The 20,739-nt window shown below is 44.9% G+C and overlaps 2 protein-coding genes across 3 annotated transcripts in view; one reads left to right on the top strand and one right to left on the bottom strand.

Annotated features, from left to right (window-relative positions):
• The window catches only part of LOC118393077 (sarcoplasmic/endoplasmic reticulum calcium ATPase 2-like), a 30,456-nt gene extending 17,788 nt beyond the window's left edge, over positions 1–12,668 (top strand). The window contains exons 8-21 of one of the 2 annotated variants that reach the window (XM_035785342.2): positions 35–499; positions 5,057–5,145; positions 5,267–5,369; positions 5,467–5,598; positions 5,694–5,813; positions 5,934–6,152; positions 7,744–8,079; positions 8,193–8,413; positions 8,513–8,715; positions 8,909–8,994; positions 9,090–9,223; positions 9,366–9,483; positions 9,576–9,696; positions 11,933–12,668. In XM_035785342.2, the coding sequence (XP_035641235.1) occupies positions 35–499; positions 5,057–5,145; positions 5,267–5,369; positions 5,467–5,598; positions 5,694–5,813; positions 5,934–6,152; positions 7,744–8,079; positions 8,193–8,413; positions 8,513–8,715; positions 8,909–8,994; positions 9,090–9,223; positions 9,366–9,483; positions 9,576–9,696; positions 11,933–11,946 (2,361 nt within the window). In that variant the 3' untranslated portion in view covers positions 11,947–12,668. Of the gene's footprint in view, positions 1–34; positions 500–5,056; positions 5,146–5,266; positions 5,370–5,466; positions 5,599–5,693; positions 5,814–5,933; positions 6,153–7,743; positions 8,080–8,192; positions 8,414–8,512; positions 8,716–8,908; positions 8,995–9,089; positions 9,224–9,365; positions 9,484–9,575 lie in introns of both variants that reach the window. The other variant, XM_035785341.2, reaches the window with a different exon arrangement.
• Positions 12,669–12,966: 298 nt separating this feature from the next.
• LOC118393078 (anaphase-promoting complex subunit 7-like) lies at positions 12,967–18,517 on the bottom strand. The gene is made up of 11 exons (XM_035785343.2): positions 18,093–18,517; positions 16,874–17,060; positions 16,578–16,697; positions 16,311–16,422; positions 16,048–16,201; positions 15,775–15,917; positions 15,498–15,615; positions 14,629–14,825; positions 14,257–14,481; positions 13,965–14,115; positions 12,967–13,810 (listed from the first exon to the last, which is right to left on the bottom strand). The coding sequence occupies exons 1-11, from the start codon at positions 18,191–18,193 to the stop codon at positions 13,624–13,626; spliced, it is 1,695 nt and encodes a 564-aa protein (XP_035641236.1). The 5' UTR covers positions 18,194–18,517; the 3' UTR covers positions 12,967–13,623.
• Positions 18,518–20,739: the final 2,222 nt, after the last annotated feature.

Consider the following 20,739-nt stretch of genomic DNA (forward strand, 5'->3'; position numbering starts at 1 on the left):
GTGTGGCCATAACGTTCCACCTTTGTGTTTTCAGGGCACCAACATCTCGTCTGGCAAGGCTATTGGTGTGGTGGTGGCCACGGGCGTGAACACTGAGATTGGTAAGATCCGTGATGAGATGGCAGCCACTGAGCAGGAGAAGACCCCCCTGCAGCAGAAGCTGGATGAGTTCGGGGAGCAGCTGTCCAAGGTCATCTCCCTGATCTGCATCGCTGTGTGGATGATCAACATCGGCCACTTCAACGACCCCGTCCACGGAGGCTCCTGGATCCGCGGCGCCGTCTACTACTTCAAGATCGCCGTGGCCCTGGCCGTGGCCGCCATCCCCGAGGGTCTGCCTGCTGTCATCACCACCTGCCTGGCCTTGGGCACTCGCCGCATGGCCAAGAAGAACGCCATCGTCCGCAGCCTGCCCTCTGTGGAGACCCTGGGCTGCACCTCTGTCATCTGCTCCGACAAGACCGGCACCCTCACCACCAACCAGATGTCTGTCTGCAGGGTGAGTCTGGTTGGTTGTTTTACATGCTGACTGGACAGGGAAGTCTGCCTCTTGCGTTACTTTGCTGTGATACTGTTTCAGAGTATGTGTATGTGTGCAGAAGGCTCTTTTGTAGTGGAGAATCAAGAGTGAGATGTGAGAGGTGAAAGAGGTGGTGAGGCAGCGATGCGGCTTTGATAGACAGTCAGCCATGAGGTGTTCATCCGCGGTGCTCTTGCATAACTGACCTTGCGTCACCGCTCTGCGGAGCATCCAGTCCCTCCCACTTTCTGAGTGGCACCCCAACACACCTACAGCTCTTTCCCAGAGCAGAAAGACATTTCATTATTCATGAGCATGTTTGTTCTCTTTTTGGTGAATATGCACAGATCTTTGGAACTGCTGACTCCACTCCTTTAAACTTTGACCTGTTGCATTATTTAGTAGGTCTATGTCTATCAAATGTTTCTGGATGAGAGGTTCTTTATTTGGTAGCGGCCATTTATTTCCCATCATACATTTTGTTTGAACTAGCATTCCATGGGTCTCTGGTCTGTTTTAATGTATGTCCCTCTGTAGTCACTTCCTTTCACCTATGGTGCAGATTGAAATTATTAGGGGAAATGGGATGTCTAGTTAGTTGCGCAACTAAATGCATTCAACTGAAATTTGTCTTCTGATTTTTAACCTAACCCTTCTGAAACAGAAACTTCAGGATTTTGACAATGAGGCTTTTTTAAAATCTACTTCCCTGGAGTCTGAACTCGTGGATACCATTTTTATGTCTCCGTGTCCAGTATGAAGTTAGAGTTAGCTCAATGGCTAGACGTTTATGAGTATCTGGTAGCACAGGGCTCTCCAACCCTGGTCCTAGAGAGCTTCCATCCTGTAGGTTTTCACTCTAACCCTAATCTATCACACCTGACTCTAATAATTAGCTGTTTGATATACTGAATCGGGTTAGTTACAACTGGGGTTGGACCTACAGGATGGTAGCACTCCAGGAGCAGGGTTGGAGAGCCCTGTGCTAGCGGATACCCATAGACGTCCAGCCATTGCGCTAACGTACGTTAGCATTGGATCACGAAACTACAACTTCCTTCATACTGGATGCATAACATAAAACTGGTATCATGAGTTCATCTGACTCCGGGGAAGAAAATAAACGGCCTCGCTACCAAAATCCCGAAGTATCCCTTTAATCGACGTCCATGTCATCGGCGCCCAGGGAGCAGTTGTTGTTCGGATGCATGATGCCATAATACACTAGTAAATTATATCATATCCTACTGTACCTATCTCATTGTTTCCATGAAGTGATGATGACATTTGTTTAAGTAACACATGTTTTAGGCTGTGACGAGTTCTCCACATTGCTTTCACCTATCCCAGTAGTTTGAGAATGGGGTCTCTGGTGTAGAGGCTAGGAGCTGAAAGAGAACCATGCCTTTTTCAGGTTACTACCCAGTGTCCACCAAACAACCCCCATCTCCCATTTCATCTGTCAGTGATGCTTGGAAAATCTTCCACAAAATAGTTTGTGTTGAATTCACGACTTGAGCCTAATGTATTCAGCGAGAGGATGTAATGCTATTTTCTAATCATCTGACGTCAGCAGGGCTCTCTGAAGTGTGGCCTCCAGCTGGAAAAGAACATGAATGATTACCATCACTCTTCCTTCATCCTTTCTCTCTGAGACTGCTTGCATGTCCCAGCAGACTGGCTGTTGTGACGTGGTGTTAGTTTGCACGTGCCTACTACTAGGCTTGGACCAGTCCAGTTCTTCCTGTGGGAAAAGGCCCAGCCCTCCAGGCTTCAGCGCACTGTTCTCTTTACGCTGGCTCCCTGACAGATGGCCTCCACTATTTACTTATGGACTAAACCAAACAAGCACTGCTCACTGCTAGACTCCTGCCTTAGCCCCCACACAGCCATAGGGCATCTAAATCCCTCCAGCCCAGAGAGTATAGTTGTGAGAGCTGATCTACAGCTATTATGTGGTGTTTGCTGCGATCTACAGTGTAAGTTCATAAACGGCCTCTAATGTAATGTTATAACCATACATCTCTTATGACTGAAAATAACTTCTAGACATCAGGACTGCGATTACTCACCACGGACGAGCAGACTCCTCTTTTTCCTTTCACGACTGACGAGCCCGACACAAAGGATACGCTGCTTCCTCGGGAACAGGCCTCAATCCACGTGAAGAGGAGGCTGAGAAAGAGGGGTCGAAGGTGCGCCTGCCTTCTGAGAATTCGCAGGCAATCAAATAAACCCCCACTTCCCTCCATTCTGCTAGCAAACGTGCAATCTTTGGACAATAAAATCAATGAGTTACACAGAAGATTGAACTACCAACGGGACATTAAAAACAAACATCTTATGTTTCACGGCGTAGTGGCTGAATGACGACGACAACATCAACATACAGCTGGCTGGTTATATGATGTAACAGCAGGATAGAACAGCGGCGTCTGGTAAGACGAGGGGCGGCGGTCTATGTATTTCTGTAAACAACAGCTGGTGCACAATGTCTAAGGAAGTCTCGAGCTATTGCTCACCTGAGGCAGAGTATCTCATGATAAGCTGTAGACCACACAACCTACCGAGATAATTCTCATCTATATTCTTTAACTGTTTACATACCACCACAGTCAGAGGCTGGCACTAAGACAGCATTGAATGAGCTGTATTCCGCCATAAGCAAACAAGAAAACGCTCACCCAGAGGCGGCGCTCCTAGTAGCCGGGGACTTTAATGCAGGGAAACTTAAATCCGTTTGACCAAATTTCTATCAGCATGATAAATGTGCAACCAGAGGAAAAAGAACTCTGGACCACCTATATTACACACACAGAGACTCATACAAAGCTCTCCCTCGCCCTCCATTTGGCAAATCTGTGAAAAAGACCTTTAAACAGGTCAACATTCACAAGGCTGCAGGGCCAGACAGATTAGTAGGACGTGTACTGCGAGCATGCGCTGAACAACTGACAAGTCTCTTCACTGACATTTTCAACCTCTTCCTGTCAGAGTCTGTAATTACCAACATGTTTTAAGCAGACCACCAATCTTCCTATTTAACTATCTTCCTATTTAACTACCTACCCGTAGCGCTCACGTCTGTAGCCATGAAGTGCTTTGAAAGGCTGGTCATGGCTCACATCAACACCATCATCCCAGGAACCCTAGACCCACTCCAATTTGCAGACAGCCCCAACAGATCCACAGATGATGCCATCTCCATTGCACTCCACACTGCCCTTTCCCACCTAGACAAAAGGAACACCTATGTGAGAATGCTACTCATTGACTACAGCTCAGTGTTCAACACCATAGTGTCCTCAAAGCTCATCACTAAGCTAAGGACCCTGCGACTAAATAACTCCCTCTGCAATTGGATCCTGGACTTCTTGATGGGCCGCCCCCAGGTGGTAAGGGTAGGTAACAACACATCTGCCACGGTGATCCTCAACACGGGGGCCCCTCAGGGGTGTGCGTGCTCAGTCCCTTCCTGTACTCCCTGTTCACTCATGACTGCACGACTCCAACACCATCATTATATTTGCCGATGACACAGCAGTGGTAGGCCTGATCAACGACGAGACAGCCTATAGGGAGGAGAGCAGAGACCTGGCCGTGTGGTGCCAGGACAACAACCTCTCCCTCAACGTGATCAAGACAAAGGAGATGATTGTGGACTACAGGAAAAAGAGGACAGAGCACACCCCCGTTTTCATCAACGGGGCTGCAGTGGAGCAGGTTGAGAGCTTCAAGTTCCTTGGTGTCCACATCACCAACAAACTAACATGGTCCAAGCACACCAAGACAGTCGTGAAGAGGGCACGACAAAACCTATTCCCAATCAGAAGGTTCTACAGCTGCACCATCGAGAGCATCACTGCCTGGTTGCATCACTGCCTGGTATGGCAACTGATCGGCCTCTGACTGCAAGGCACTACGGAGTGTAGTGCGAATGGCCCAGTACATCACTGGGGCCACGCTTCCTGCCATCCAGGACCTCTATACCAGGCGGTGTCAGAGGAATGCCCTAAAAATGGTCACACTCCACCCTAGTCATAGACTGTTCTCTCTGCTACCGCACGGCAAGAGGTACCGGAGCGCCAAGTCTAGGTCCAAGAGGCTTCTAAACCGCTTCTACCCCCAAGCAATAAGACTCTTGAACATCTAGTCAAATGGCTACCCAGACTATTTTCATTGCCCCCCACCCCATCTGTTGTCATCTATGCATAGTCACTTTAATAACTCTACCTAAATGTACATGCTACCGCAAATAACCGGTGCCTCCGCACATTGACTCTGTATCGGTACCCGCCTGTATATAGTCTTGCTATTATTATTTCACTGCTGCTCTTTAATTACTTGTTACTTTTATCTATTATTCTTATATGTATTTTTTTAAACTGCATTGTTGGTTAGGGGCTTGTAAGTAAGCATTTCACTGTAAGGTCTACCTGTTGTATTCGGCGCATGTGACTAATACAATTTGGTGTGAGATGATTAGTTTGTGTGTGAGTCAGCCCTAACTTTCCTTGTCTGTGTTGTGGTCTCCAGATGTTCATCATTGACCAGGCCGACGGGAACAGTTGCTCTCTGAATGAGTTCACCATCACTGGCTCTACTTACGCACCTGAAGGAGAAGTGTAAGTACCAAATACTCTCTTAACGCCAGTCCGTTTAAGAGACAATTATTTATTTACTTCCAATTACATGAAACGTTGGAGGGAGTTAATCTTGTCTCCTGGCCTGTGTGTCTCCCTCCAGGTACCAGGATGGCAGACTAGTGAAGTCCTCTGCGTATGATGGTCTAGTGGAGATTGCCACCATCTGTGCCCTGTGCAATGACTCCTCTCTGGACTTCAATGAGGTCTGTGTGCATACCTGACTGCTTATCTCCTCCTTAATATGGATCATTAAAGGATGTTGAGTAGCGTTGACTGATTGGCTTATGTTTGTGTTGTCAGGCCAAAGGTGTGTATGAGAAGGTTGGCGAGGCTACAGAGACGGCTCTCACCTGCCTGGTGGAGAAGATGAATGCGTTTGATACCGATGTCAAAGGCCTGACCAAGATCGACAGGGCCAACGCCTGCAACTCTGTATGTACACTAACTTCAACCATTGAACAATTAAATGGTGTGGTACTCCACAGCCAGTTGTTAGCAGGTTTTCTGAGTGGTGTGTTGTCTGTCAGGTGATCATGCAACTGATGAAGAAGGAATTCACCCTGGAGTTCTCCAGAGACAGGAAATCCATGTCTGTGTACTGCACCCCCAACAAGGCCCGCTCCTCACTTGGAAAGATGTTTGTCAAGGTATCCCCACATTTTTATAAACTGCTATGTTTGACTCACATTGAACCAAGTGTTAGTGTTTTTAAGTCACCCATGTTTTGAATCTGTGTGTCAACCTTTAAAACACTTTAATCCCCACAGGGTGCCCCCGAGGGAGTTATTGACAGATGTACTCATGTCAGAGTGGGCACCTGCAAGGTTGCCATGACCCCGGGAATCAAAGAGAGGATCATGTCTACGATCCGTGGGTACGGGACTGGGCGTGACACCCTGCGCTGCCTGGCTCTGGCCACCCGGGACACCCCACCCAGGAAGGAGGACATGGTGCTGGTTGATTGTGCCCGCTTCGTTGATTATGAGGTGAGCACTACTCATCACCACTGCATAGAGTAGGAGTTGACAGGCATTTTGCTAAAAGGCATTTGTTATGTGTAGATACCATATCTAACTTATACTGCTGGATCCTATTAATATCATATGAAGACAAATATAAATGCAACATGTAAAGTGGTCCCATGTTTCTTGAGCAGAAATAAAAGGCCTGAAGTTTCCCATACGCATAAAAAGCTTATTTCTTTCAAATTTTGTGCTCAAACTTGTTTTACCTGCCTGTTGGTGAGAATTTCACCTTTGCCAAGATAATCCATTCACCTGACAGGTGTGGCATATCAAGAAGCTGATTAAACAGCATGATCATTACACAGGTGCACCTTGTACTGGGGACAATATAAAGGCCACTTTAAAATTTGCAGTTTTGGCACACAACGCAATGCCACAGAAATCAAGTTTTGAGAGTGTGTAATTGGCATGCTGACTGCAGGAATGTCCACCATAGCTGTTGCCAGAGAATTTCATGTTAATTTCACTACCATAAGCTGCCTCCAACGTCATTTTAGAAAATTTGGCAGTACGTCCAACCGGCCTCACAACCGCAGACCATATGTAACCACGCCAGCCCAGGACCTCGTCAGCCCAGGATCTCCACATCCGGCTTCGTCACCAGCGGTGTCGTCTGAGACCAGCCACCCGGACAGCTGATCAAACTGAGTTTGCACAACCAAAGTATTTCTGTCAGAAACCGTCTCAAGGAAGCTCATCTGCATGCTCGTCGTCCTCACCAGGTTCTTAACCCGACTGCAGTTCGGCGTCATAACCGACCTCAGTGGCCAAATGCTCACTTTCAATGGAGAAGTGTGCTCTTCAATTATTAATCCCGGTTTCAACTGTACCAGGCAGATAGCATGTATGGTGTCGTGTGGGCAAGCAGTTTGCTGATGTGAACAGAGTGCACCGTAGTGGTGGTGGGGTTATGGTAAGGGCAGGCATAAGCTACAGACAACGAACACAATTGCATTTTATTGATGGTAATTTGAATGTACAGAGATACCGTGATGAGATCCTAAGGCCCATTGTCGTGCCATTCATCCACCACCATTTCAGCATGATAATGCACAGTTCAATGCCGCAAGGTTCTGTACACAATTCCTGGAAGCTGTCCCTCGCCATTGAGCACGTTTGGAATGCTCTGGTTTGAAATGTTTGACAGCGTATTCCAGTTCTCGACAATATCCAGCAACTTCGCACAGCCATTTCATAGGCCACAATCAACAGCCTGATCAACTGTATTCGAAGGAGATGTGTTGTCCTGCGTGAGGCAAATGGTGGTCACACCAGATACTGACTGGTTTTCTGATCTGGGCCCTTACTTCTTTTTCAAAAGGATCTGTGACCAACAGATATCTGTATTCCCAGTCAGTTAAAATCCATAGATTAGGGCCTAATGAATTTATTTAAATTGACTGATTTCCTTAAATGAACTGTAACTCAATAAATCTTGTGGCATGTTTCCGTTTTTATATTTTTGTTCAGTGTAGCATAACTTTTGGATGTATTGTGCAAAGTTCTAGTAGGAAACCTGATGGTGACTCTGTTTTTGTGTTTCTCTGCCCAGTCTGACCTGACCTTCGTGGGCTGCGTTGGCATGCTGGACCCTCCCAGGACCGAGGTGGCTGCCTCCATCAAGCTGTGTCGCCTAGCCGGCATCCGCGTCATCATGATCACCGGCGACAACAAAGGCACTGCCGTGGCCATCTGCCGCCGTATCGGCATCCTGGGTGAGGAAGACGACGTGGACAAAATGGCGTTCACTGGCCGCGAGTTTGACGACCTGTCCCTTCAGGCCCAACGCGATGCTGTTATCAACGCCCGCTGCTTCGCCCGTGTCGAGCCCTCCCACAAGTCCAAGATCGTTGAGTTCCTGCAGGCCATGGACGAGATCACAGCCATGGTACACTGACCCCCCCCCCCACTCGCATCCTTACTGTACATGCAAAGCTGTTATATCTATTACTGTTGTCTTGTAGCCTCCTATCCACCCTTAAGTATCTGTTTCTCCCACAGACTGGTGATGGAGTGAACGATGCTCCTGCCTTGAAGAAGGCAGAGATTGGCATCGCCATGGGCTCTGGCACTGCCGTGGCCAAGTCAGCCTCTGAGATGGTCCTGGCCGATGACAACTTTTCTTCCATCGTGGCGGCTGTGGAGGAGGGCAGGGCCATCTACAACAACATGAAACAGTTCATCCGCTACCTCATCTCCTCCAACGTGGGAGAGGTTGTCTGGTGAGTCTGTCATTTACGTACCTCCAGCCGCCAAAGTGATGTCTCTAGTGGTTTTATGGTGCTCCTGTGGAGGTTAATGATGTTTCTCTATGGGGGCAGTATCTTCCTGACGGCTGCTCTGGGCTTCCCTGAGGCTCTGATCCCCGTTCAGCTGCTGTGGGTCAACCTGGTGACAGATGGTCTCCCTGCCACTGCACTGGGCTTCAACCCCCCAGACCTGGACATCATGAACAAGCCCCCCCGCAGTGCCAAGGAGCCCCTCATCTCCGGATGGCTCTTCTTCAGATACCTGGCCATCGGCTGTGAGTTAATGGGACTGTTGTGCTTTGTTTCCAATTCTATATCAGATAGCTCAATCTTAACATTTTCTCAAGCTCACTGCTACTGGCATACCCTGCCACATACTGTTCTTGTGCACCTCTCCGCCTGTCCATTGTCTTCCTAGTTATAGAACTAGTCTGTCCCACAGTCAGTCAGCTGTGTCTCTGTCCTCAGGCTATGTGGGAGCTGCCACAGTGGGAGCCGCTACCTGGTGGTTCGTGGCTGCTGAGGATGGCCCTATGATCTCTCTGTACCAGCTGGTGAGACTAACACCTAGATGTCAGCTTTACTGTCCAAATGGTGTTTTACCTCCCAGCCTTTCTTATGTCTCTCGTGTCTGACTCCTCCCACACAGAGCCACTTCCTGCAGTGTTCCCCTGACAACCCTGACTTCTCAGACCTGGAGTGTCATGTGTTTGAGTCCCCCTACCCAATGACCATGGCCCTGTCTGTGCTTGTCACCATTGAGATGTGCAATGCCCTTAACAGGTGAGTCTCCTGCAGTGACATGAGCTTTCTTTCATCCTCAAAAATCATTTGCATTCAGTGGAGGACAGCTCGAACTTTTGTAAGTACAAGAATAGAATATAGAGTTTTGACTTATCTGATCCACAATGTGACCTTCTCCTAGCCTGTCAGAGAACCAGTCCTTGCTGCGTATGCCTCCCTGGGAGAACATCTGGCTGCTGGGGGCCATCTGCCTCTCCATGTCCCTCCACTTCCTCATCCTCTATGTGGAGCCACTGCCTGTAAGTCAGCTTTACTTATATCAACCAGGTCAATCTATAGGTTCCCCATGTTCTCTCTTTCCATCCCTCATTCTCCTCCTCTATCTCTCCAGGTCATCTTCCAGATCACCCCTCTGGACCTGACCCAGTGGCTGGTGGTGCTGAAGATCTCCCTGCCCGTCATCCTGCTGGATGAGCTGCTAAAGTTCGTGGCCAGGAACTACCTGGAACCCGGTAACCAGCCAGAGTCTAAGTCAGCCAGCAAAGGCTGGTCCCTCTCTGCATGCACAGAGGGCATCTCCTGGCCCTTTGTGGGCATCACCCTCCCCCTGGTGCTGTGGCTCTACAGCATCGACACTAACGTGTCTGCCCTGTTCTGGTCCTGACTACACCACACAACCCTCCCAGTGCACCAGTGTGAGTGGAGATTAACACACATCTAACAAAATCCCCCATTAACCAGGATCAACTACAACAACCACATCAACTGCAGTGAGAGCTCAAGTCAACATTTGTACCTGTGTTGATGACAGATGTAATCTGTGAGCCCTCTGCTGGTTCGTCTCCAGGACATTTTCACCATTCCGCTTTTTTATTCATATTTTTAATGTGTTTTGTTTGTCATTTGGCCATGTCTTTAATATCAAGCTTTTGGTTATTTTTTTGCTCCCCATTCTTTTTGAACAGGCATAAAAAAATCTGCTATTTAGGAGCTGTTCTGTGTACAGAGAATTAACACTATTTTATCAAAATTAAGATTTTTGTAGCTTTGGGAAGGCGGGGGGGCAGCGCACAGAACTCAAACGTTTCACTTGTTTTCAGTGTGAACTTTGACCTCTGAAGAACTTGTAGATAACTATGCTGTGCCATAACTGTAAGGACCATCATTTGCACTGAATCAGAAGTCTGTACCAAAACTGCATGTATTCTGCCCAGGCATGAATAACGGGGATTTCTTCACCAAATTAATGATTGTTCGTTCCCCTGTTTGCTTTTTTCGTGTTTATTTTCTGCTCTAGTCTAGAGCACAGCTACCTCAATGCTATTGATATCACAATTGATTACTACCTGTTTTCCTCAGTAAGCTTTTCATAAACATTGTCATATTGAGTGTTGAGGTATGTGCCATTTCGCTTGTGAATAAGGAAATCTAGAGCCCTCATTTGCATTTTTATGTTGCTTTTTTTAAAGTTAATCTGTGTTCTTTTGATGTTCCTTGAGGGAGGTTAAGGTTAGGAGAAATATGTAAATGTTACCTTAGTTCAATTCAAAGCAGTTTTTTGTAATATAGACAAGCCTGTCGTTAAACACGTTTACTTGAACACAATATATTCTGTCTTTTCATTAAGGTTAACTTTTTTATGTTTGGTCTTCATTTATGGACACTGTAGTGTCTTATTACAATAATTCTATAGATTAAGTATTGTGCATATACTGTACTTTAATATGTATAAACACACCAAGTGGTGGATTTTCTTATCAGTTTAGCACAAGATGGATGCTTTGATGGGATTGTTGTGGTCAGCACTCCCTATTGGGGTGGATCACTAAGCAGACTGATTTGGCCATAGTATATAGGCCCAATGCTAAAATGACTGGCTTGTAGAAGAGTCTGTACATATAACTCAAAATAGTATCTGTGTATAGAGTTTTAAAGATGCTCCATAACTTTTACACTAGTTTTACTTGAGCGTGTTTTAGAAACACTGTAGGTAATGGGTATTCCTAGAAAGCATGCTTTTTCCAATACCATGCCAGTAAATGCTTGAGTGTTCTTAAACCTAACTGCTATTTCTTCCAATCAGTGGTGCAAAGAATACCCAATTGTCATACTTGAGTAAAAGTCTAAAAGTATTTGATTTTAAATACATTTTTACTATTGATATGTAAGTATATAATTTAAAATAGCTTATTATGCAAACCAGATGGCACAATTGTTTTTATTTACAGATAGCCAGGGTCACACTCCAACACTCATTTACAAATGAAGTGTTTGTGTTTAGTGAGTCTGCCAGATCAGAGGCAGTAGGGTGTGTCAATTGGACCATTTTCTGTCCTACTAAGCTATCAAAACTTGAATGAGTATTTTGGGGTGTCAAGGAAAATGTATAGAGTAAAAAGTACATAATTTTCCTTAGGGATGTAGTGAAGTAAAAGTTGAAAAATATAAATAGTAAAGTACACAAAAAGATGTACTTTAAAGTAATTTTGCTTAAGTACTTTACACCACTGAATGTCTTACTGCATTTATTCTCATCTTTCTGTTTGCATGTGGCATGGCCCTAGACATGACTGTAGGAAATGAAGCAGTAGATGACCTAATGGCTTTCTGTTCACCATCCCTTTTTAAATTCCCAGTGAGAGAGACATGTCTCTGTTTGCATCGTTGCTTTTTTGACCGATGCCTTGTTTCTGTCTGTCCTATGATTGATTTGGTTTCTCCCTGTCTTTCTCTCTCCTCTCTCTGCAGCTAGTGCCGTGTAAGCCCGCTCCTCCTATAAATCCCTTGTAGGAACTGCTTTAGTGTTGTGCATGTGTTTTGAGCAGCACATCTTCCAAGACCTGCATGTCAATAAAGAAGAGCTATCAAGACATGATTGATACATTTCATAAGCAATTACATGACAAAAAAAAGTAATCAAATGGTATATATTTTTTAACTGAATGGGTATACATGTTTTTGGAATCAAATGAACCAATCCCAGGTCCCTCCATCCTTACTACATGAAGCGCCATAGGCTACGTTTATACATGACAGCCCATTTCTGGTCTTTTGCCCAATTATTGGCAAAAGTAGAAAAATATCAGAATTGGGTTGCCTGTGTAAATGCAGCCTTCAAACTAGACACAGAGTTCCTATGTTATCTTAATGTACACTTCCATGATGCAGGTCCTCTGAAGCAGCCATTTTATCAGATGTGTAATAATTAATGTATTGATAAATTAAATGGACAATAGTACAAATGTTATCTTTTCCTAAGGAACTCTTTTTGGGGGGATGTGTAAAATAACCAAATAGACTTTTCTTTGCGCTGAATGTGCAAAAATTTTTAAGCATCTGGGAAGGCGGAGGTGTGGCGATAGATCCATTACCCTGAAAGGAAGTCAGTCGCTTCAATGGTACACATGTGCCAAACTCATTTCAGAGCTGACGATTGTATAGTCATGACTTGTGGTTTCAGGTAAATAAAGCAATTCTACATTAATATGTTGCCGATCTTCTATATGCCAGATTGGAGATGTGTATTCATTTGAAGCTACCTTGCTTCTAGCCTAAATACAAGGATGTTTTAGAGCAGTATTTCCCAACTCCAGTCCTTGTACCCTCAACGGCACACATTTTAGCCCCAGACAAGCAAACTTGATTCAAATTGTCAACTAATCATCAAGCCCTCAATTAATTGAATCACATGCATTTGTCTGGGGGGGTACTGGAGGACGAGTTGACTAGAACTGTTACTCAAGTCACTAATTTACCACAAACTTCAATAAAATGTCAGGGCATGAGACCAGACGTCATGATTTTATATCTCCTACACACACACACACACCACATGGTTAAACATCTGCATTGGAAAACTAACATTACTTTGCAAAGAATGTGTCAAATTAAATGACCCCATGATTGACACACAACATTGAGAGACAGGTCTTAAGTTACTTTCCCTTCTGAATAATCAGGTATGTCACCAGTTTCACACCAATATGTGTTAATACATGCAAATATTACAAACAGAAAAAAACAGAATTTCAATGATTACTGGCTTCAGATTATCTTGTGTTAACCCAACAAACAAGGAAACTCTGGGGCCATGGCCCAACAATCCTAAATAGCCTCATCTCCTTTACTCTTGGACCCCTGATGGGTATGAAATAGGTTAGTAACATTCATTTTCACCTACCAACTAATCAGTGATCGCAAAGGGAAGGAGACGTGGAATGGCAGGTTATAATTTTGGGCTGCTGGGTTATAAAATGCATCCTCCCCAAACCTCAGTGGCTGCTATGATGTCTATAACCCTGAGATGGGGCTTTATACACCTGTATCTTGTATCCATATAGAGTCCACCGGAGTATTATATCAGGAACCCATGATGCCCATGTGTGGCATATTTCCCCAGCCCCCTGCTGTGCACCTGGTGTCTCTGCAGTGGGCCTGGGTCACTGCATGCCAAACCACTGCTCCTGGTCTGCCCACTGGACTGCCTCACTGTCACTGCCTTCCAGCTCTCCATCCTCCCCGCTGCCCTCCATGTCATCTCCATCCAGCTCCACAGTGGCATCAGCAAGGCTCTCCTCCTCCATCCTCTGCATTCCTTCCAGAGACATCTGGTCATTTGGGTCCAGGCTGAAAGACAGATGGAGTCAGATGATAGAGAAACATGTGCAGTCTCAAGATCGAAGTGCACCATTTACATATTTGAGAAAAGGTAGGCCTAAGAGCGACACTGCATTAACATTTCATGAGTTGTGTAAAACCCTGGACTTTGGTGTAACATTACCTAAGTGCTATGCTGTATTGGTCCATAGCCTCTTGGTAATCATTGACCGCCACCAAGAAATCCCCCAGCAACCTGTGCACCACACAGTCGCTCTGATTGGCCAAGGCATTCCGGAGAAGAGCAATCCCTTCCTCGTATTTCTGTTCCCGACCTTAAATGGGAAAACAAACACAATATCATCTCTTGTCCCCAACATCTTCAGTAAAAGAAAAATGACAAAAGATACAATGGTTCTAAATCTCTACAGCAAAACAACTAATAGAACTTCAGGGTTTGCTACCAAGCCACATACTTAGCAGCTCTGCCTTCTTGACCACAGCCTTGGTGTAGTAAGGCCTCTGGGCTAGCGCCTTGTCCAGCAGGGTTTTGGCCTTCTCCTGGGTCACAGGGTCCTCCAGGCAGACTATAGCCAGGATGGTCAGAGTCTGGGCATTCGCTCCCAGGGTCTTATAGATGTTATTGGCCATCCCCATTGCCTCTCGGATCCCATTGGATGCCAGGTAACAGTCAATCAGACCTGGGGACAGAGAAGGCTCATGACTAACTCAATACTAGTAACAAAACAAAAAACAACCTCTGATGTTGCAGCTTTATGTGGGGGCAGTTCAAGATGAAAACAGATGTTCATTACAATGATGCGATCAGAACAAGAAGGTCCCCTTGCCTTCATAGCAGTCCAGACGGCAGGGCGCCAGGCGCATGGCCTCTCTGAAGTGGATGATGGCCTCCTGCACTCGGCCCATGTTCCTCAGTGCTGCCCCTTTCAGGAGGAGGGCTTGCACACTGTTGCAGTTCAGCTGGATGGCCTTGGCACCCAGGTAGAGGGCCCGGGAGTAGCGCTTACTGTAGAAGCTGTGACATCTGAGCCACCAAAAACCAGATTGGTAGGAACATGTATTTAGCCACTGTGTTCTTGGGGACCTTCAATGCAGAAATGTTTTGGTACCCTTCCCCAGATCTGTGCCTCGGCACAATCCTGTCTCGTAGCTCTACAAACAATTCCTTCGACCTCATGGCTTGGTTTTTGCTCTGACATGCCCTGTCAACTGTGGGACCTTATATAGACAGGTTTGTGCCTTTCCAAATCTTGTCCAATCAATTAAATTTACCACAGGTGGACTCCAATCAAGTTGTAGAAACATCTCAAGGATGATCATTGGAAACAGGATGCACCCAAGCTCAATTTTGAGTCTCATAGCAAAGGGTCTGAATCCTTATGTAAATAAGGTATGTTTTTTTGTTTTTTTTATACATTTGCAACAATTTCTAAAAACCTGTTTTCGCTTTGTCATTATGGGGGTATTGTGAATAGATGAGGTAAAAAAAATGTTTTTAATCCATTTTAGAATAAGGCTGTAACCTAACAAAATTTAGAAAAAGTCAAGGGGTCTGAATACTTTCCAAATGCACTGTATAGTGAGCAATATGTTTGGAACATCGAATTGCAATACATATACAATCATGAGAATCACAGCAGATATCGTATCAGCACCTAAGTATCGTGATTATCTTGGCAATTCCCAGCCGTATTACCCAGATATGACCCAGGGCTCTGCATGCTGGTCTGAGATGTTGAACAGCCTTCCTCCCAGGACCTCAACATCCTCCAGGTGCCCCTCACGTGCCATAAGGTAGCCATATACATCCATGCCTGACAGTAAGTAAAGACAACATAACTGAATTAGTTCAACTATAAATAAAAACCTAATAGTTAATGTCTTAGATAAGAATCGCTAGACTGGCTTAGTGAGTCCTAGGAAACCGATTTATTTAGTCAGTGATGGGTTTTCTGATGTCTGCTGTCCAGTACCTTTGATCAGATAAGGGTCCAGCATCTGGGCCTGCTCAAACTTCAGGATGGAGTTCTTTGTGTCGTCTGCCCTGAAGTACACATCTGCCAGGCTCACCAGCAGGTCCACATTGTCACGCATTAGAGACTTCTTCTCCAGGGAGCTGAGAAGGAGAATCATGAAACAGAGAAACACAACACCCAGAATGAGAGCCATAGTTTAACAACACCGGAAATTATGATTCATGAAATGAATAACACCCCCATGGTGGGATGAGGAACTGGTCTGCTCACCGGATGGAGTTGATTGCTCTGTGGTTATCCCCTGCATGTATGAAGGCATAGGATTTGATCCACACAGAGAGCCACTCCAGGTTGGGAAGACTCTGGATCACATCCATAGTCATGGACGCCACCTCAGCTCCCTTCACTGACAGAGACAAGAGACCTACAACAGACAAGGAGGTAAAAGAACCCTTCAAAACATAGAGCACAACATGGGATTTTGGCATGTCTGTGTGACGCACTACAGAAACATCCCAGTAACTAGTCCACACCAATGATGGCATCCAGTGCCAAGGGACACTGTCTCAGGACCTCTTTGTAACTTGTGACAGCAGAGCGTTCGTGTCCAGCCTTCCTGTACAGATTAGCCAGCATCATGTTGATCTGAGGAAAGATAAACAAATATGCAATTCGGAAATTCCTCAAAAGAATCTGGGCTGCTTTACTTTATTGAAATAGTCATAAAACGGCACTGCAAGCTTGGGTGTCATTGAGAGAGGATGGGGCTTTCAGGAGGGGACCTCAAAACAGCAACCTACCTTTGGGGTTCTCTGTCTAGATGGAATCCCATCAAGCACTGCAATTGCATCCTTATCCAGCTTCAGGATGGTGTAGCACTCTGCAATCTTATACTTGACCTCAATCTCTGAGGGAAAACTCTGAAATAAAGAAAAATGGCATTTGGTCAATTCAGAAGGGAATGCACATTGTACACTATTACAAATAGTCTGTAGAGCAGCTCAGTCAAATGTGCATTATTTTGAATGAATGACATGGATGCCTGTTGCTACAGCCAGATATGTTGTAATTGACAAGAGTTGGGAGCCTTCCACACCTGTGACTGCAAGGAGAATGCAGTTCCCCCGGTAGATGGCCGCACTTTAGAAGTTTTGCTGAGCACTTTCTTCTGCTGCAGTGCCATGTTGTACTTGCAAGCAGCATTACGGTACTCCTTGTCATGGAAGATGGCATCTGCATGATAAACCAGCAGCTGGTACTTCTGGGATGGTGAGAACAGTTCTCTGAAAGAACAGATGTGGTACATGCATCACCCTCTGGCACAGTATTTGTCTGACAATAACTATATGAAGTGGTCAAGGAAATTAGCAATCAACATACAAAATCTTTTCACAAATAGTCACATTATTAATCCAGATACAACTACACTTCCAGATACAACTACACTGAACAAAAATATAAAATGCAACATCTAAAGTGCTGGTCCTATGTCTCATGAGCTGATCCCAGAAATGTTCCATATGCACAAAAATGTTTAAATCGCAATTGGTGAGCATTTTACCCGTTGTCAAGATCATCTATTCACCTGACAGGTGTGGTGTATTAAAAAAAAAACTGAAAAACAGCATGATCATTACACAGGTGCACCTTGTGCTGGGCACAAAAGGCCTGTGCTGTTTTGTCACGCAACAATACCACAGATGTCTCAAGTTGAGAGAGCATGGATATGGCATGCTGACTGTAGGACTGTCCACCAGAGCTGTTTCCAGATAATTTACTGTTAATTCCTCTACCATAAGCAACCTCCAACGTTGTAATAGAAAATTTGGCAGTACATCCAACCGGCCTCACAACCACAGACCATGTGTAACCACACCTGCCCAGGATCCTCAGTGAGTTAACCTGGCTCCCAAGTGGGTGGGCCTATGCCCTCCCACGCTTGGCTGCGCCCCTGCCCAGTCATGTAAAATCCATAGATTATGGCCTAATGCATTTTTTTTTTCAATTTACTGATTTCCTTATATGAACTGCAACTCAGCAAAATCTTTGCGTTTATATTCTTGTTCAGAGTACTTTTACACCCATCTTAATCTAGTTGGCTTGCTAGCTAGATATAAATACTGCCAACTGCGTCCTTGTCAGCTTGGCTCGTGACGATAAGCATGCATTGATTAGGACATGTGTTATCAATTGTACAGAATTATATGCTTTTGAAGATGATCAAATGGAGTGAATAACTTAGTTGGATAGCTAATACCTCAGAGGGATGTTCAGTAGCTAGCCAACCAGCTAGCTAATACTATACTGTTACTTACGGATTGTTATTGCTCATTGTCAGCAGTAAACTACTAATTATCCGAACGTTTGAGTGAAGTCCCGCGGCGGCCATATCCCTCACATGATCTATGGCGTTCATTTCGATGTGGTGGCTTGCTTTAAGATACAAATCTAAAGTTTACGATTGCAGACAGGTAGTTTACTTGCTAGCTATCATCATAAACTGCGATGTATTAAATATGGCGCCGTAAATTGAAGGACCATTCAATTGTTTTTCTTTTATAAAAACATATCACTGCTACGTGTCATAAATATTAGCGTTTTTTTCTCCTCTGTATAAATGACAAAAATGTAAGTAATACGTTTTAAAACCTTAAACGGACACAAAGTTGTCCTGTTCAGGCGAATAGAGTGTCACAGTATGAGTTGTAATACCCTAGCGGTCAAACAGGAAAATTGTCAGGGTTGTCAGGTCCAACTAAAATGTCTAGCCCAATGAAATCTGAAAACCTACGCAGATGTGAAAACTTGCCCCAAAAAGGTTTTCGCAGAAAGAGGGGTGTTGCCACATTTATCCAATAAATGTTTGTTTCCCCATAACGTTATTGAGCAAATTAAGGATTTGTTTAATGACGTAGGCTATTAAGCAAAATTCGGTTTTCTATCAAAATAATAATTCTTGCGAGTTTAAGAATGGCACAAGAGAAAAGATCAATCGCCTTTATTAAACTCTCCAGATCATTTTCCATCAATGGATGTCGATGTAACTTGTTTTGACTGCCATGATTAAACAATAAGGCCCGAGGATGTGTGATATATGGCTAACATACCACGACTAAGGGCTGTGACCAACTGGCAAGTGTCTTCACTGACATTTTCAACCTGTCCCTGGCCAGGTCTGTAATACCAACATGTTTCAAGCAGACCACCATAGTCCCTGTGCCCAAACACACTAAGGTAACCTGCCTAAATGACTCCGACCCATAGCACTCACGTCTGTAGCCATGAAGTGCGTTGAAAGGCTGGTCATAGCTCACATCAACACTATTATCCCAGAAACCATAGACCCACTCCAAAATGCTTGTGCTTCTAGTTCCGACAGTGCAGTAATATCTAACAAGTAATATTTAACAATTACACAACATCAAATAAAATTTTATTGGTCACATACATATGGTTAGCAGATGTTAATGCGAGTGTAGCGAAATGCTTGTGCTTCTAGTTCCGACAGTGCAGTAATATCTAACAAGTAAACTAACAATTCCCAACAACTACCTAATACACACAAATCTAAAGGGATGGAATAAGAATATGTACATAGAAATATATGGATGAGCGATGCTGAGCAGCATAGGCAAGGTGCAATAGGCACAGTATATACATATGAGTAATGTAAGATATGTTAACATTATTAAAGTGGCATTGTTTAAAGTGACTAGTGATCCATTTATTAGAGTGGCCAGTGATATGAGTCTCTGTGTAGGCAGCAGTCTCTCTGAGTTAGTGATTGCTGTTTAGAAGTCTGATGACCTTGAGATAGAAGCTGTTTTTCAGTCCCTCTGTCCAAGCTTTGATGCACCTGTACTGACCTTCTGGATGGTAGCGGGGAGAACAGACAGTGGCTCGGGTGGTTGTTGTCCTTGATGATCTTTTTGGCTTTGCTGTGACATCGGGTTCTGTAGTTGTCTTGGAGGACAGGCAGTTTGCCCCGGTGATGCGTTGTGCAGACAGCACCACCCTCTGGGAGAGCCTTGCGGTTCAGGGAGGTGCAGTTGCCCTACCAGACTGTGATACAGCCCAACAGGATGCTCTCGATTGTGCATCTGTAAAAGTTTGTGAGGGTTTTGGGTGACAAGACAAATTTCTTCAGCCTTCTTAGGTAGAAGTGGCGCTGTTGCACCTTCACCACACTGTCTGTGTGAGTGGACCATTTCAGTTTGTCAGTGATGTGTACGCAGAGGAACTTGAAGCTTTCCACCGTCTCCACTGAGGTCCCGTCAATGTGGATAAGGGGGGGCACCCTCTGCTGTTTCCTGAAGTCCAATTTCATCTCCTTTTGTTTTGTTGCCATTGAATGAGAGGTTATTTTCCTGTAACCAGATTCTCAGAGCCCTCACCTCCTCCCTGTAAGCTGTCTCGTCATTGTTGGTAATCAAGCCTACTACTGTTGTCATCTGCGAACCACATTCTTACACATGTATTCCTCTCGTCTAGATGGGATAGGGCATAGTGCAGTGTGATGGTGATTTTATCGTCTGTGGATCTATTGGGCATGTAAGAAGATTGAAGTGGGTCTAGGGTGACAGGTAAGGAAGAGGTGATATGATCCTTGACTAGTCTCTCAAAGCACTTTATGATGACAGAAGTAAGTGCTACGAGGCTATAGTCATTTAGTTCAGTTACCTTTGCCTTCTTGGGTACAGGAACAACGCCATCAATGTGGTCTGTGGTTGTGAGGCCGGTTGGACGTCCTGCCAAATTCTTTAAAATGACGTTGGAGGATTATGGTGGAGAAATTAACATTCAATTGTTTGGCAACAGCTCTGGTGGACATTCCTGCAGTCAGCTTGGCAAATGTATACTCCCTCAAAACTTAAGACATCTGTGGCATTGTGTTGTGTGACAAAACTGCACATTTTAAGCTTTTTGTGCATATGGAACATTTCTGGGATCTTCTATTTCAGC

This window comes from Oncorhynchus keta, chromosome 14 (assembly GCF_023373465.1).
Source record: "Oncorhynchus keta strain PuntledgeMale-10-30-2019 chromosome 14, Oket_V2, whole genome shotgun sequence".
Taxonomy (NCBI): Eukaryota; Metazoa; Chordata; class Actinopteri; order Salmoniformes; family Salmonidae; genus Oncorhynchus; species Oncorhynchus keta.

What these genes read in the sequence shown, in the direction of transcription:
- LOC118393078 (XM_035785343.2), bottom strand. Translation starts at nt 18,193, where the DNA reads ATGAACGCCATAGATCATGTGAGGGATATGGCCGCCGCGGGACTTCAC. An exon ending in CATTCTCCTTGCAGTCACAG is followed by an intron (nt 16,698 to 16,873) that starts GTGTGGAAGGCT and finishes TCTTTATTTCAG; the next exon opens with AGTTTTCCCTCAGAGATTGA. An exon ending in GAGCCCTGGGTCATATCTGG is followed by an intron (nt 14,826 to 15,497) that starts GTAATACGGCTG and finishes TTGGTGGCTCAG; the next exon opens with ATGTCACAGCTTCTACAGTA.